At 47.2% G+C, this 17,373-nt stretch overlaps 1 protein-coding gene across 1 annotated transcript in view; it reads right to left on the bottom strand.

The window, feature by feature from the left end:
* The window catches only part of ATM (ATM serine/threonine kinase), a 1,586,045-nt gene that overhangs the window by 774,949 nt on the left and 793,723 nt on the right, over positions 1–17,373 (bottom strand). Inside the window, exons 31-32 of the mRNA XM_085621514.1 lie at positions 10,431–10,595; positions 9,151–9,283 (exon numbers count right to left, since the gene is read on the bottom strand). Of these exons, the coding sequence (XP_085477640.1) occupies positions 9,151–9,283; positions 10,431–10,595 (298 nt within the window). The remainder of the gene's footprint in view (positions 1–9,150; positions 9,284–10,430; positions 10,596–17,373) is intronic.

Genomic DNA, 17,373 nt, shown 5'->3' with positions numbered 1-17,373 from the left:
ACCCTTGGTTGGATTACAATTGTTTTGTACACACCACATATAAAACCGCTTCCACTTGCATGCATACGAATGCCTCGTGGACGGTCTTCTTGTTTCCTTCAAAATGGACATGCAGTCCTGAGGTAGTCCTAGGTAGCCATACTGGAGGACCTCAGGAGCCATGCTGACAAGTTCAGTGAGAGAAGGTTGGGGTGATGAATTCTCCTGTTCATCTTGGACAGCAGGTCCGGTCTGCACGGCAGCTTCGATTGAGGGCATTCTGATAGGTGCAGAAGGTCCGGGTACCACCATTGTCTCTGCCAGTCCGGGGCAATCAGTATCATCCTCGTGCATAAATGAGATAGCTTGGTCACCCCCTTCGGGATTAGTGGAAGAGGTGGAAAGGCATACACAAATACCCTGACCGGTCTATCAAAGGGCATTCCCTTTCGATCCTGGTCGGTAGAACCTTGAGGCGAAGTCTCGGCATTTCGTATTTTCGTCATCCGCGAAAAGGTCAATGGTGGGACGACCCCATGACTGGAAGATGTCTTCGACGACATCGTCGTTGAGAACCCAGTCTTCTCTGTCTTCAAAGTGACGGCTGAGATTATCCACTCTCACGTTCTGTTCTCCCGGCAGATGGACTGCTGTGATTGACAGATTCCGCGCCCGGAGCCAATGCCAGAGTGTTTGAGCCTCCAGTGAAAGTGAGCGAGTTCCCCCCTGTTTGTTCAGGTAGTATATTGTGGTTGTATTGTATGTCCGTACTAATACTGAGCTTGCCTGAATCGAGGGAAGGAAAGCTTTGAGGGCTAGGTGAACTGCTTTCAGCTCTAGTATGTTGATGTGGTAGGATCGCTCTTTTGGAGACCATAGTCCTGGAGTCTGGAGAGGATCCATGTGTGCCCCCCAACCCTGCAGTGAGGCGTCCGTGATCAGCATCTGAGCAGGCGGAGATTGATGAAAAGGAATTCCGACTTGCATATTTCCTTTTCTCATCCACCAAGGTATGGACGCTCTTGCCTCATTCAATAGACTTATCTTTTCGTCCCAGAGAGCTGTCTGCTGGTCCCACTTGTCCTCCAGATCCTGCTGAAGAGGACGCATTCGTAGTCTGGCATTGGGAACCAGGAAGATGCAGGATGCCATCGACCCTAGCAGGGAGGCCATCGACCCTAGCAGGGAGGCAATCCGACGTACAGGCAGGTTTCTGTTGTGCAGAACCAGCTTGCATTTCTGTATGAGGGAACACGGTCTCTCCTCCGAAGGAAACACTCTTCCTACCTCGGAGTCTAGCAGAGCTCCAAAGAAATTAATTTTTTGCATTGGCTGTGAAATTGAATTGTCTAAATTCAGATGCAGGCCCTGCCCGTGACACAGTTCGAGACAGTTCAAGAAATGACTCATCACGCTGTCTGGAGAAGGACCTTTGAACAGCCAGTCGTCCAAGTACGGGTACACGAAGATGCCCCTGCGACGCAGTGCGGCTGCCACTACCGCCATGCACTTCGTGAACACTCTGGGGGCTAACTTCAACCCGAAGGGCAGAACTTTGAACTGGTAATGAGAGGATCCCCCAGGAATCGTAGGTATTGTCTGTGATGCTGATTGATCGGTGACGTGAAAATATGCATCTTGCAGATCCAGCGAACACATCCAATCCCCCTGCCTGAGATGTGGTTATATTTGATGGAGAGCCAACATGTGAAACTTCTCTTTTTTGATAGATTGGTTGAGTATCCGCAAGTCCAGAATGGGTCTGTATTCTGCCTACTGGCCCTTTTTCTTTACCAAGAAGTATCTTGAGTAAACCCCTTTCCCTCTTTGAGCTACTGGCACCCTTTCGATGGCTGACTTTCTGAGAAGGGTGGCAACTTCTCTCTGCAGGAGATTTAAACTGGTGACACGATTGTGGAACTGGAGGGATTGAGGGGGGACGCTGTCGAAAACGTAGAGAGTACCCACTCTGCAGCGTAGCTAACACTCACTGATTCTTTGTGATAGCTCGCCACTCTTCGAGATGATTTACGATACTTCCCCCCACTGGAATGGTGAACGGCGACGGGGGAAGTGAGAACTCATTGCTCTGTCTGCGTCTTGGCGGAGTTGTTGCCTGGACGCTGATTTCCTCCTCCTCTGGAGGAACGTCTGCCCCGATACTGTGATCTTTGTTGGCCTTGTTGATCCTGATTTTTCTGCCAATGAGGGGTTTGAACCCTCTGTTTGGAGGCTCTCCGATTATAAGGTCGGAATCTCTTGCGGAATTCCTTCTTCTTTTCAAGGCCCACTGCTTTCAGTGTGTCCAGCTCTGTTTTCATCTGGGCCATCTCTTCATCCGTGTGAGTCCCGAACAGAGATGAACCGGAGAAAGGAAGATTGAGGATGCATGACTGCACTTCTGGCTTGAGCGCTGTATGTCGGAACCAAGACGATCTTCTTGTGCATACCCCATGAGCATAAGCGTGAGCCGAAAGGGTAGCTCCATCCGCCGCAGCACTGATGATCTGGTTAGACACCAGACTGCACTCTGTTAGGATTTCCTCAAAATCTTTGCGATCTTCCTGTGGCAACTTTTCAGTGAATCTCTATAGTGAGTCCCACAAAGATCTGTCGTAGCGGCCCAGGAGAACCGATGCGTTGGAGACCTTCAACATGGAGGCCGAAGTGCCACGAACCTTCCTTCCCCAGGAATCTTGCGTTTTACTCTCCCGATCTGGTGGAACAGTAGAGGAGGATGCGACCGCATGGGTCTTCTTTGTCGCAGCAATTCTGACTTAATCCGGGGGAGGATCAGCTCTAAGGAAGAGCGGGTTGTCCTCTGGTGAATGGTACTTTAAGATTCTCGCTGGAGCGGTCTTAATACTCGCCGGTGTGAGAAATACATCCATCACTGGCTCAATGATGCCTGGTACCAAGGGAAGCAGAGGCTTAGATGCTGCTCTTTGGTGTAGAGTCTCAAAAATCACAGAGGACTTGCTTTGACGAGTTGGCATAGGGATATCCAGTTTTACCGCCCCTCTGCCAAGAATGTCCTGAAAAGTGTAGACATCATCCACCGGAGAGACCCTCGACGGCGGACTGACTGTCGGTCAAAGTAGGCGAGTAGTCTCTGTGTGACGCACGAGTGGAAGAAGAGGACGGTGTTGGAGATCTGCGCGCTCTCCTCCTGCTTCTTGACCTAGACCTCCTTCTGTGCGATCTGTGTCTCTCTCTCTCCCCTCAGGAGACTGTGCAGGAGGGGGGAGGTTCACCTCTTCAGGAGCAGGCCTGGTTGGGGAATCTTGGTGTCCCCCTGACACTGGACTGCTGGACGTCGAGATCACCACCTCCGATGAGCTTGACTTTGACCCTCGATGAGAACAGTGGGAGCCTAAAGGCGATGGTGATAGGCTCACTGGAGGTGAGGGGTCTCTGGAAGGGATCCTTGACGTTGATCTGGAGCGTCTGGGTGCCGACTGTCGTCTCAACGGAGACGTATGCCTCGACGCTGACTTTCTTCTCTTAGAAGATGGAATTGATCTTGCAGCAGAACGTCCCCTCAACGTTGAACGTCTCCCCGACACCGATGGAGTGCCATGTTTCGGAGTTGTCTGACCCCTCTCAGAAGACTGCTGCCTTGACGTCGACCGGCGTTGGGCTGCCAGCGATGGAGACCTCTGTCTCGACGCCAAAGATCCTTGTACCGACCTCGGCGGCGTTTTCTGTTTCGACATCGATGATGGAGTATGACGGATCGACGTCGAAGAGTTTTGTCCTGACTTCGACAGAGACTTCTGCTTCAACACCGAAGGAGGTGTCCTGTGTCTTGATGGAGATCTGTGCCTCAACGTCGATCGCCGATGATGAGGCGACGACGGAGTGATGTGCCTCGACGTCGAACGCCCAGCCAGCGCCGACGGAGACTTGTATCTCAACATTGAGCGTCGCCTGGTTGACGTCAATGGAGGACCGGTTACCTTTGTCGACGATGATTTCGTTGTCAATTGATGATGCGCCGGCATCACCAAAGTCTTCGAAGCCGATTTCTTCAGAACAGGTCGGGACTTTTCCTCTCGACGTCGACCGAGTTCTCTTCTTCAGCTGCCTCACAGGAGACCTACCTCTTTCAGAGAGCCCAAAAAGTCGAATCCTCTTCCTGTCCTTGATGGTCCTTCTCAACAACTTCTTACAATAATGGCAGTTGTTAGAAGAGTGAGACTCAGGGAGGCAGAGAATACACACAGGGATCGAATAAAGAAGGCATTTTTAAAGAAAATAAACCTTTTCTGTACCACAAAAAAGGTGTCACTTGCACTCTAAGACCAAAAGATGTTGAGTGAAAGCAGAAAAAATTGATTTCTATAAGGTATTTTTTGACAGAAAGTCCAAAAAAAAAGGATGAGCTGAAAACCCAGGGTCCTGACTGAAGGAGCCGGAAAGAACAACTGACCTAACTGTCACCCCGAGGCATGATGGGAAGCTAGGGGTCACGGCTGCCTTAAAGGCCAGTTTTTGTTGAAAATGCTTTCATTTTCTATACTATTGGTTTACAATGCAGCCTGTAGGCTAACAATGTCTACTCTATTTGCAGTTTATTATTTATGAGTACTTTGCTCATTAAAAAACAGAGTTCAAGTGCTACTTGCCCTCTTGTGTTTTTATATATATTGGCAAAAATACAGTCTTTATGTGTGTAATTACATTGTTTAGCCTCCTATTGGGAGCTGCATGGGTATGAGGAAAAAATGATATATATATATATATATATATATATATGTGACCATTTGCTATTCCATGCCGAACTGCCTGTGACCAAGGAGCGGAAATGCTCCGAAACGCGTAAGGCTTCATTAATAGATCGAATAAAAGAAGTGCTTGGTGCCGTAAATATGCTGCTTTGGAGTGCGTCTTTAAACGGTGGTCCTTTGGTAAACAAATATATATATATATATATCGCTCCAAAAGTTGCCCACAGGCGGAAACGCACTCTGGCTGCCACAATTCCTCTCAGACCAACTCTCACATGCCGGGATGTAGCGTGACGCGTTTCGGTAAGAGTACCTTAATCATAGGCTGGTTCACAGAGCTTTCGGCTTTTCTTGCCACACCTTTATTTTGAAATTCTGCCTTCTTATAGGCCAATAGATTGCTCCAATGAGCTGTCACCCTGGTATTCTGGGATTGTGTTTGAAATTGTGTTGCCCATTGCAACAACTGTAACTACTGTACTTAAAAGTCTATTGCCTATTTGCAAAGTATTTAAACTAAAGTAATTCATTCTGAGAAAGTATATTTTGTAATGTAATGTATAATGTAATTATAATGTAATTTAAAAAATAAAATATCTAAAAATAAATAGTTTAAAAAAATGTTCGGTATCAATATAACAATTAATACATTTAAAAATTTTCATTTACAAAACCTGTGAAATTCACTGAGAAAACCATAGGTTTCAGGCACGTTATAGTTAGGAATTCGCATTTAAAAAACCTTAGAAATTCACTGAAAAAACCATAGGTTTCAGGTGCGTTATAGTTAGACAGTGACACTCATCCATAGAGTTACTCAGACACATAGTCACACATGCAAACAAAGTATCAAACATCCATTAAATTGCATATATACAGTTATACACACACCACCACACTTACTGCTACAGAAACTTACACATACTTACTCTCTTAAACAATCACTTATAGAAACACAAACTAATTTATACAGGAACTCTTCCAATCTCTCACTCTCACATATACTCACTTATATACACCAATACTCACAGATACTAGTTTAAAACATATGTAGTTACTCATAAAGACACTATTGAGACAGTCATTCACTCATTAACACACCCATACACACTCATCCACCCATACAGTGCTGCACACATGCTGTCTTCAACACATACAGTGAGTCACTCATTCATGCATCTATGCACTATGTAATACCCCCCACCGAACCATACAGACACTCAGACACTCATACTGATACTCAAAAAACCAACTAATAACCTAGACAGACACTCATGTAGCTACTCAACAACCCATGCAGCCACTTATACACAAAGTGAGAGACTGATACAGATATTTACATATTTAAACATTACTCGCTAACCCATGTATTCACTAAGATACATTTAAACAGTCAGTTATACAATTTTACAAAAAAACCCATCCATTTAGACACTTATTTACCCACTTATTCTTCCATCGACCTCGAGATATACATATATAAAAAATATTTAATTTTCAGAAAGACACACATTCACTGGATGATGTCATGAGTGATGTCATTTGAGATGTCATCAGTGAGGTCATGAGTGGTATCAGTGACCATGTCATGAGTGATGTATTATGTGACGTCATCAGCAGTGCATTGCGGGCGCGCGAGTTATGGTTAGCTAAACTAACTATAACGGGGGAATTACAATGGTTTTGTACGAGATAAATGTCCAACTAACTATAACGCACCTGAAACCTATTGTTTTTTCAGTGAATATATATATGTATATATATAATACAATCTATATAATTTTTAGATTATTTCTGGGGTCCCCGCACATGGGCGGGAATATTCAGTGCTTATGACTCTCCTGGAAGAGAACAAAAGAGTGCCATTGAAGGGAAGGTCAATCAGCCGTTCTCGAACGTTCTCAGGGAAAAAACTATCCCTCAGCCAAGCATGGCGACGAAGGGCCACTGAAGAAGCCATGGTGCGACCAAGCACCTCAAAAACGCCTAGAGCCGAGCGAAGAATAAACGCCGTCAGCACCCAGTCATCCAACACATGGTAGCGCAGGCACCCTCCTGAGAAGCGGAAGACAGAAGGGACTCCGCTGAATCCCACAAGCAAGAAGTGGCTCTGGCCAACACACAAAGCGTGTTAAGCACCCGCAAGGCAGTACTGGAGGAGGCGATGATGTTGCACCACCCGGAATCTAATCACCGGGCCTCCCGTAACGGGGGAGACAACACCGATGGCAAGGAGGGAAAGGCAGTCTGTAAAAGAGGGCCCCTGGTAGAAGGGTGGAAGGAAAGGCAGACAGGATCATGCGGAGCAGGACGGTGGCGGTGCAGAAGGGGCTGGGGCACCGGATGCCCCCAGGCCCCCAAGAGAGAATTATGGAGCGAAGCCTCAAAGGGAAGAAGCAGCTCCCGTCCACTAGAGCCCTGATGGAGAACCTCCAGCAAATGATCCGCGGGGAAATGGGCAGCCATGTCGCCCATGCACAAAATCCCTGCAGCCGTGGTGATAGCCCGGGCGAAGGCAGCACTCGCCTCCATAGGGCAACGCGGTGGAGAAAGCAATTCCTCCATGGGCGACGGTTGTACGCTAAGCCTGCCGTCCCCCAGCCCAACCGGAGGAAGGAAAGACCAAGCTCGGAACGGGGGAAGGTTGCCCAATGAGTGGGGAACCTGAGGCGCCTCCGGGGGAAGACTTCGGGCACGGGGACAGCGAAGAGCCGTCCTTGGAAGAAGCCAGAGAAAAGGCCACGACGCGGCGTCCCATCTCCGAAGAAGATGAAACAAACAGCTGCCGAAACTCTGGAGAAGAGGGGGCATCCGAAGACGAATCTACGACCCGGAGTCGGCACGGCGCCATGGAGTCCGCCACCGGCGTCAGCTCAACGTCAACCGGCGCCGAAGGGGATGCCGAGACGACCTCTGCCACAACTCGTGCCGCGGGAGAACGGGATGGGGTCGGAGCCGGGGCAGCCAACGAACGGCGCCGAAAAGGCATCGACTCGGCCTCCGACTAGGCAGCTGCCTGCGTGGAGAGACGAGGAGGACCTGGGGACACGCACCGGCCCCTAGCCAGCCCCTGCGGCGCCGCCAGGGCCAGCAGCCGCCGGCGCCTGAGCGGCGTCAGCTCGGCCTCAGACAAGGCCGCCACCTGCCCAGAGGACCGAGGGGGACTCAAGGACGAGCCCCGGCAACCTCCCGCAACACCACAGGGACCACCGCGGGGGTTTGCGGTGAGGCAGAGGTGCTGTGGTCCGAAGGAGGAAACCCCGTAGGGCCGCTCCCCGATGACACCACATCCCGAGAACCTGGAGCCGAACCTGTCGGCGCCAGAGCCGCCGGCGACGCCGCAGAAGGCCCCGCAGATGGCAAGGGATCCGCAGACGTCCCAGGAAGATGAGGAGAAGAAGGAAGAGCCAAAGAGGCCTGCAAGGCCGCCGTATAGGCCTCCATTTGGGCTCTGGTCGCCCCCGCGACGGGGAACTGTGGGTAGGGTGGCGACGCGCAGGGCCGCATAACCCGCGAAGAACCCGTGCTCCACACAGGCCAGGAACCGGGCCTCGTGGACAAACTGCAACACTTACCAACAGGTGAGCGACGCCCTTGCGGCCTCGGAGAGGGACGATGTCGGAGATGGAAGTGGCGGTTCTAGAACCCCTCCGCGGGGGACGGACGGGGCGATGACACCGACCTGGACATGCGGGCCGAGAGGAGTTTCATCCGGCGCTCCCTCCGGGACTTCAGCTTCATCTGCTGACAAGCCTCGCAGTCCGTGGAGTCGTGGTGCTCCCCCAAACACCACATACAAATGGGGTGAGGGTCCGTCGCTGCATCTGGCACGTGCAAGACGAGCACGTCTTGAAGCCCGAAGGCATTCGCGCACTGTTCTCAAGAAAACGCAAAGCGTAAAAAGAAGGCCTGGAAACCGGCCAGGAACACGATCGGGATCCGCGTTGCACGCGGAAAAGAAGAAAAACTGACGTCAGCATGCCAGGGTGGGGCTTATGTGACCTCGCTGATGTCACGCCCGCGGAGGACGTCGGGGCGGAGACATGTGGTGCTGCCCCCCGGCGCGCAGAGATGCTGGGCAAGAAAGTTTCCCGGGTACAGTCTCACGCCTGGGGATAATTCTACGTTAAGGAATCTGCGGCTAGTAGTCTCTATCAGATTATCCACCAAAACAAAACATAATAAACATATAAGCATTTATAAGTGTACACTAGCCTTCAGAATCAAAACTTCTGAAAAGCTGACAACATCTTACTCGGGTTAACTACTACCATTATTAGAAAGCCTGTAGTTTATGTGACCCAGAATAGTGTCTTTTCAGTAAAACAGCTTTCTGTGAGAGTTTGGATGTGAATCTGGGATTGGCAATTAAGGTATCAGTGCCAAGGAATATTAATCAAGGCTACAATAACAGTAAGTAATGTATTATGAAAATCCATACCTCTAAAATCTTTCAAAAGCTCTTTCATTTGGTCCTTGTGCTCTTCCAACTGTTTCTTTACATCATTTAGGCCCTCAAGCCTAGTCAGGGGCAGTGAATCACATACACTCACTGACAGGAAATGGCGTATTTCCTGCAGAAAAATTATTGTGAAATCAAAGGTGAAGAACACAAATATCATGAAATCACATCAGAAGGTAGAGTGCTTGAGTAACTAAAGCTCCAAATCTATAACCTTCTCAGAGTGAAACACTTAATACACATCCACATGAGGATGAAGCTGCTGTCTGATTAGGAGTTGTGATGGAACTGAGTGTACATCTGATAAACACAGGTCAGAGACTGCTAAACAGCAAGTGAAGTGGTGAACTGTTAATAAACAGATCTGAAGAAACCTAGCTGCTTTATAAATTTTGGGGAAAACTATCTGTTAAATGGCACAAGTAATATCAATATGCTTTGACTTGAGAAGAAAATATGACTTGCATTTATATGAGCCAAATTCTGATGGAACCATTAGTGTGTCCCTCTTAACATACCTCTACTATTCCTTTATGGATTGTTACATTCATTGAATCAAAATAAATATGTAGACTGTAACAAACAACAAAAAACAAATACATTGATTGATACTATGCTAAGAGGAATGCGGATTGTGAAAAGAATGTAACACTTTTATTGCGTGGGACATGAAGTGATAATTGGTGCCATCAACTACTCCAATTCCGACCAGCACAAACATTCCAGTAAAAAAAATTAAAAACAAAATGCTAAATGTCAATGGGTATCAAGCAATACATGCTCTATTAAGCCACTATACACTTAATAATTAAGAGGCAGGCGGTATTCAATTCTTAGTGGTTTTTTTCTCAGACACAAATGCATACTTGCCTTAACACGCCAGTGGTTAGGTAAAGGTACTAGTACAGCATTCCGTGTCAATTAGAGGCAACATATTTTTTGACCTCCAGAAGCAACTGTCTTTATAAAATATGCTTCCACAGAGAATCTCAGCTACCCAAATGATTACTGATGTTAGTGTGCCTTCTTACAACCCAGTTCTCGCGTTATGAAGATGAAAGCATTTGAGCTAGCAGCTTCAGTAGGAAGAGATGGCCTGCCCCAGAATATGTTAGTGAGTCAAAGGTACATGTTTACAGACTTTTTTTCTAATCTTGGTGACATTTAGACGGGTACTGGGTTTAATGATATATGTATATAAAACTTATAAAGCATGTTAAAAAAAATGTTGGATTATAGAGACTTAATCATGACATCACCTCCAAGAGAGAAAAGGGTCCTCTGCAGTACTTAAGCCTTTGCTGGATACTGCGCAGCTCTTTGAACATGGGGCGGTCGGGGAATGGATCTAACAGCTTGATTGTTTGATACAGGTTTTCGTTGTCCTTGTTCTCTATCACTAGGTACTTCAACAAAGACAATACCTGCAAATGAAAGAAACAAAAATGACAACAGCTATTTACATGAAAGCGGTAGATAATAAAAGCACTGAGAAATTAAATTAACTGTCATTATCTATAAAAAGGGCTTCTTCTAAAAACATTAATTATAGACAGGTCTCTGCAGCCCTCACTCCAAAAGAAAGCCAAAATGTTGCATCGCAGAAGCAGACATCTGAGTCTTCATAGTGTCTTGCTGCAGGTTAGCACCGGTGTCAGTCATAACAGTAGCCAGCCCAGGTATTCGACATTAAAGAGGAGGTGGGGAGGGACAATAGGTTTCTCAATTTTGTCACTAGACTGAACCGACCCCATGGCTAAACATTTGCATTTGATTTATTAACTTTGAGGGCTGTTAATGCAGAAAGTAAATTATCAAGTCCACCCATATCCCTAAAAGATGCGAGAACTGTTAACACAACGTCATTGACAAAAGCATGCATATGTGAACTGTGAGACCTGATGACAGAAATAGATTGTCTTATACCAGGAGGCCAGTTTCTTGCTCAAGTCTTAGTCACCAGAGAATTCTGACAATCGTGAGACTACGATGTGACCAACAAACTCATCATCTTAGGGGGTACAAGGAAGGCAAATGTTCAGATATACCGGACAAAACAAGAATGACCAATGTAGAGGAAAGTGATCCAGGGACCTCAAGAGGGACCTAACTGACACAGACTGGACATTGGCCCTTAAATTCCCTCCTATGGACTTCAGGGATGCTAAATTCGAACAGCGACAGCACAATAGCTGGCACAGAACGTACTTCACGATACAGGGACTACACAAATATTCTTCAAAAGGCTGGCACTCAACTACAATGCGGTGCAGGGGAGGTACACTTTGTCCTTATGCTATCATTTTGTCCCTCTATCAGGCTATACTGGACATCAAACAATTCTGAGATCACAACACTAAATAATAGGTCAAAGATTCGTTATCCCAAGACATGCCTATTAAGTGTCTGCTCCTTTCTTCTGCGCCTGCAGACGGGATAGCAGAGCTCCGCTCCTCTTTTCTTCACTCGCTGAAGTGACTTTTACCGCAGATTTTTTTCAACTGTTATGGGGAACATGTCAACTCTAAAAAACGACAAAGGCTTGTAGGAACTGTTACAGATATGTGTAACAGATTCCCACGTGGTGGGTCTCTAGTGTTTGGGTTAGGTGTACAACTCCAAGGCCTGCATCAATTGTGCCCAGAAGAATCCAAAGGCCATTCGTGAACACAAAGCAAAGCAAGACTCCATGCAGGTTCTGCTCCAGATTAAAGTCAAAAGTGCAAATTCCACTCTTCCTCCCAAAGGTATTTCTGCGGCAGGTCATCTTCACGGTTGAAGTATTCAGTTAAGTCCTAAAAAATATATCAGTAGACCAGTAAGCACTCGACCCCTTCTCACCACTGTTGCACTCAAGAGAAGGCGCACAGGCATCACTATGCCTCCAGGTCTTTATCTCTTTTTCACCAAAGAGCGGATTACAACTTTGGTCCCAATGCACCCCAAGTTCCGTCAGCAACATTGAAGCAGGTTGAAGCCTTTCGTGGAGCCATGCTGCGCATCTTTTTCACACTTACGGCTGCCTATGATGCACCTTCAAGTCTAAAGGACTGCCTCCAGATCAGTTACCACCAGCAGATCTTTACTCTGTGCCATCCTTGCCCCTTGATCTTGCTTAGAGTTCCACATTAGTGCCAACTTCAGATCTGGGGCCAAAATCTGGGCTAGTCCCTTGGATGTCAATACTGGCACCAATGACACCAGAGGAGGAGCCACAACCTATTGTGGTATCAGACTCCAAGCCGAATTCAACTAGACGGAGGCTGTGCCCAGATCCAATGTGTCGCAAACACTACTCCATTAACACGTAGTCGCAGACCGACACTATATCACTTTTTTGGCTGGTGCTCTGACCAGAAGCAGCCAGATGTAGACTACAGAGGGAGGGGACAGGGATGTGTCTGCCCCACCTTATGATGAAGATGACTGGTACATGGACCTACAAGAGGCTTTTCTTTGACCCAGAGAGCTGCACAGAAGCCCTGCTTTTGATGTTTTGAGTTTTCCACATCCAGTCTGGCACCTGGAGAGAATCAGGAGGTAAGGGATTGGAATTACCCATCAGAAATAAGGTTACATGTTGTGTGGCGGAGTGGAAGCAGCAATTTCAGGAGCATTACAAACGAAAATGCTACATCTGCCTGTCAACTATGGAGAAGGCAGGCCGGGTGGCCTGGCCTGGCCTGGCAAGCCCCTGTGAGGTGGAGAATGTGTCTGCACATGCTTGCTCCCTACAGAGATAGGGAGGCTTCATCGCTTGTTTGGTGAAGTTCTTGGTTATTGCTTGTTTGTAAGGTCGGGTTGGCGGCACTGAACTCAAGAACTGCTGTAGGTTTACAAAGGAGTGTTTGAAAAGATCGCGGTGGATACCAAATATCCTTTCTGACAGAGACATCTAGCCATAGATTTCTTACCATTTGAATATTTCCCAGGAGTCAGACTGGGTCTGGAAACGTTTTCCATAGCTTCTCTGCACACCAAAAGGTAGTGTTATGTGGCTTCACGCAGAAGCTGTTCCGCTGATGTACTGTGTCTATATAGGCGCCACTTTTGCCTCCGGAGGTAATGGATGTCATCTTGGCAGCCAGGCATCCCTCAACAAAGACTGTATATGCCTGTCACTGAAGCAAGTTTGTTGTTTGGTGCGGAACAAGCCAAATCGGCCCCCTCCATGCCCAACTTTCCGATGTCCCGTTGTTAGTTCCATCTCTCACCTTGCAAATCCTTGCTTTGGGTACAGTTAAACGTTATTTTTCGGCCCGGTCAGGCTTCCTAAAATTGCCTTTATTTTTGAAATCACCAGTTGTGATGAAGATTATGGCAGGGCTTCAGCATACGTTATCCCCTTCAACTTTAGTAATCCCCCTTGATCGGTGAAAACGAACATCCTTTCTACCGAAAATATGTGACGCCGATCCACATCGGTTAGACCATCACCCTGCTGGCATCCTAATCTATGCCTCACCCCTTTAAGGAGGAGAAGAGACTTCATCTCTTGTATTCCAAGAGAGAGCAGACCTTCTACATCGATCATACCAAAAACCATCAAGTGGACGATCAGCTATATGTAGGGTTCACCAGAGAAAAAACACAGGCAGGACTGTGCAGAAGCATACAATCTCGTGCTTGACCGTACTCTGCATTACGATCTTCTCCGCACAGGAAAAGAAGAAGCCTCCAGAAAAAACTGCCTGTCCATTCACCAGGGCCAAAGCTGCAACCACTGCTTTGGCATGTGGAGTCCCTGTCCTAGACTTCTGCCAGGCGGCTACGTGGGCGTCCCTCCATATGTTCACAAAGCACTATTGTCTGGTCAGTCAAGTGTGCTGAGAAGGGCTCTTTGCCTGCTCGATCGAGCAGGACTTTCTGGTTTGAGTCTATTCACAGCCCACCTCCTATTACGTACTGCTTTGATATCTGTTCAGAAGGTGAGGATGTGCACCTACAAGTCTTTATCAGAAGAACACGTTACTTACCTTTGGTAACGCTCTTTGTGGTAGACACTATCTAGCCACAGATTTCTCACTGATCTTCCCTGTACTGTGATTGGACTCTATCCTTTAAGAAGATCCCAAGTCTAGGAACCTGCACCCTGTTCTATCAATATGCTTTTGAGGCTTCATTTCTGGGGGAGCAGACAGTTTCAAAAGCAACTGACGTTAGCAGGAGTGGCACCTATATAGGCCCTGCAAATCACATCCGGAGCAGAACAGCATTAGCGTTGAGTCGCATGGTACCACCTTCCAGTGTGCAAAGTAACTATGGAAAAACATTCCGGATCTAGTCTGACAACTGGGGATTATTCAAAAGGGGAGGAATCTGCAGCTAGAGTGTCTATCACACAGAGCGTTACCAAAACCTAGTAACTTATTAATCAAGTACAATACTATTACTGAATAAGGATTCAAGTTTCTAACCTTAGATGTAAAGAGTTTGAATTAAATGGCTAACAGATTATGGGTTTGGGAATTTCTAAAGCAAGAGGTTGCTTATGTAGTGGGTCTCCTGGAGACCCACCTTTTGAAAAAATGCTGGCAGGTTCTTTTCCCTGAATATCAGGAATGTCACCAAGCCTTGGCTTGCTCCACAAGAAAAAGTGTGGCACTTTAGTTACACGGAAAACTCACAATTATCTGGGGACCAAGTTGGTGAATAATGAAGATGGTATCTATTGGATAAGGGCAAGGTGGGAGGAGGGGGTGGTGAGAGAATTGTGGATCATCTAAATTGGAAGCAGGATGGTTTTCTGCATAACATGCTGCATACGGAGGTTGAGATTTTATTTGCTGAAGAGTTTAATTCTTCTAATTCTTCCAGAGTTAAACAGTTCTGTGGGTATTGTAGTCCCACTGCTGGGGCTGCAGGAATATTTAGCAGCATTTATATTGACTGGTATTTGGAGAAGGGAAGGTGATGTAAACCATGTCAATAGGACATCCTTCAGAACGGACTACATTATAATATCAGAGGGGCTTGAGTAGGAGATAAGAGATTGGCACAATTGTGCATGATCATTCAGCAGCCTCAGCCTCACTGGAACAGGGGATAGCTGGTGTTGGAGGCTGGTCTGATACCTACTGAGAAAGGTGTAATTTGAGATAAGGCTGAGGTGACTAAGTGCATTAGAAAATACAAGGAAAACCATGGGGTACTAAGGTTAGGTCTGCTATAAGTTGAAACACCATGAAAGTAAAGATCCTAGGATGGATGATCTTGCTAGCATCGGCCGCTGGAAGGGAACACTTTATAGTGAGACAGAAACTTCAATTAGTGTGGCAGAGATGAGACACATGGCTAATGTATCTGGAAGAGCCTTTACAGACATGTAGCGGCTGAGGGTTTAACTCACAGTCCTGCCGGTGAATTGTCTTGCCACGCTGGTTGGGATGCTGGAAACAATGCCTTCTTAACATCACTGGGAAAATAAAGGGACCCCACTGGCACCCTGATGTTAGTGTCCCATCCATTCTTTCAGAGCCTTCGAGGCCTCTGACCACATGGACCCCTCCCCTTGGGGACTATGGGGAGATTGACAAATCTGCCCTGATATTGCAAGCTACTAAAGACTCCAAACTGGCATTGGAGAACTAGATAGGTGGTGACGACCGAGGTGTCGCTTCTCCAACTGGACCCTGCAGAAGCTGTCGGAGCACACCATGGAAGTGGAAGCCAGATGACGACATGGCCACCCTCCGTAAGATCCTGGCTGCTGGAGGAGGTATTGTCATTGTGATTTGTTCCAAAAAGAGCTCACCACTCCCTGGTGCCCTTCCTCCAACAGGGGTGCCCCCGCGTCCGATCATCATGAGGGTCCTCAAATAAGCTGACAGGGATACCATTCTACGATATGCAGACTTAAAAAAGAGCTAGTCTGTGACTCCACCAAGGTTCTTCTGTTCACTGACTACACTCAAAGTACAGCAGCAAGGTATATCCTTTGACGGGGTTAAGCAGAAGCTCAGGCCCATGCACATTTCTTACATACTCCCCTTCCTGGCCAGACTGAAGGTGATGGTTGGACTGAAATCGATGTTTTTTGACACACCAGAGGGAGCCTGGGATTGGGTGGAGGAGCGGACACCTCTCCAGCGCCTGACGAACTGCCAGTTCGACCAACATACTGGTGGAGATTGGGGGGAGGGGATCTTTCTGATCAGCTGGATTGAGACTAAGGAGGGGGAGACATAGACATCAGTGGTAGAGGCATTAACTAATTAACTATCAGATGCTGTGGGGGCACATCATCTCCTACACTACCTGCTATAAAATGACAGCGGGCAGAAGTCACTGCATTCGAGTGGGCTATTGAGAAACTGGAGAAGGAGGTGGCCTGAGTCCCCAGTTCTTTGGCAATCCGAAGATTAGACGTGGTCAGGGAGGCACTGAAAATTAAACTCTGGGAGCAGGCTAAGTTGGTGGGTTTGGTCACTAAATAAAGAGTTTATGAAGCCAGGGATAAAGCCTGTAAACTGATATATTGGGTAACTAATAGGGAGGCTCAAACAATACTTGTCCAAAGCATACATGACCGGGAGCGACAGATGGTCACTGACCTTCAGGGAGTGACAAATATCTTTGCTGACTATAATAAGGAATAACATGCAAAGCTAAAGCCGGCGCCTCAAGTGCAGCATAAACCTATCATCAAGGAGATAACCCTTCCCAGACTTCTACCGGAGAATAAAGAGGTGCTGGATCTGTAAGTCTCGGGGAAGGAATTTCTGAATGGCAAAACTCTGGGTCCCAACAGCATCCCTGTGGAGTTCAGTTTTTAAAAAAAAGATATGCGTTTAATCTGGTACGGCAATTGCACCATCTATATGAACAATCTCTGCAGACGGGAACCTTGCCATACGATCTCAGAGACCCAAGTGGTGGTAATACATAAACAGAGTAATTCTCCCTCCTATAGGACAAACCCACTGATCAATACTGAATCCAAAATCCGGACAAAAGTGCTTGCTAATTGCCGCATGGAGGTGATGTAAAGCTGGACTTCTCTTCACAGATTTCCCCTACTCTTTGCCACCATTTGAACTACTAGATGCTGGTTTTTTACTCTGACAGTGCACTGAAGCCTGCTAACCAGGCTCCAGTGCCAGTATTCTTTCCCTAAAAAAAACACCATATTATTTCTAACCCAATTGGCAAGGACTTTAGCACCCATGTAAGTACCTGTAATTGGTACCCCTGGTGCCCAGG

The sequence above is a fragment of the Triturus cristatus genome, chromosome 8 (genome assembly GCF_964204655.1).
Source record: "Triturus cristatus chromosome 8, aTriCri1.1, whole genome shotgun sequence".
NCBI lineage: Eukaryota > Metazoa > Chordata > Amphibia > Caudata > Salamandridae > Triturus > Triturus cristatus.
This window is presented reverse-complemented; position numbering and strand designations above follow the sequence as displayed.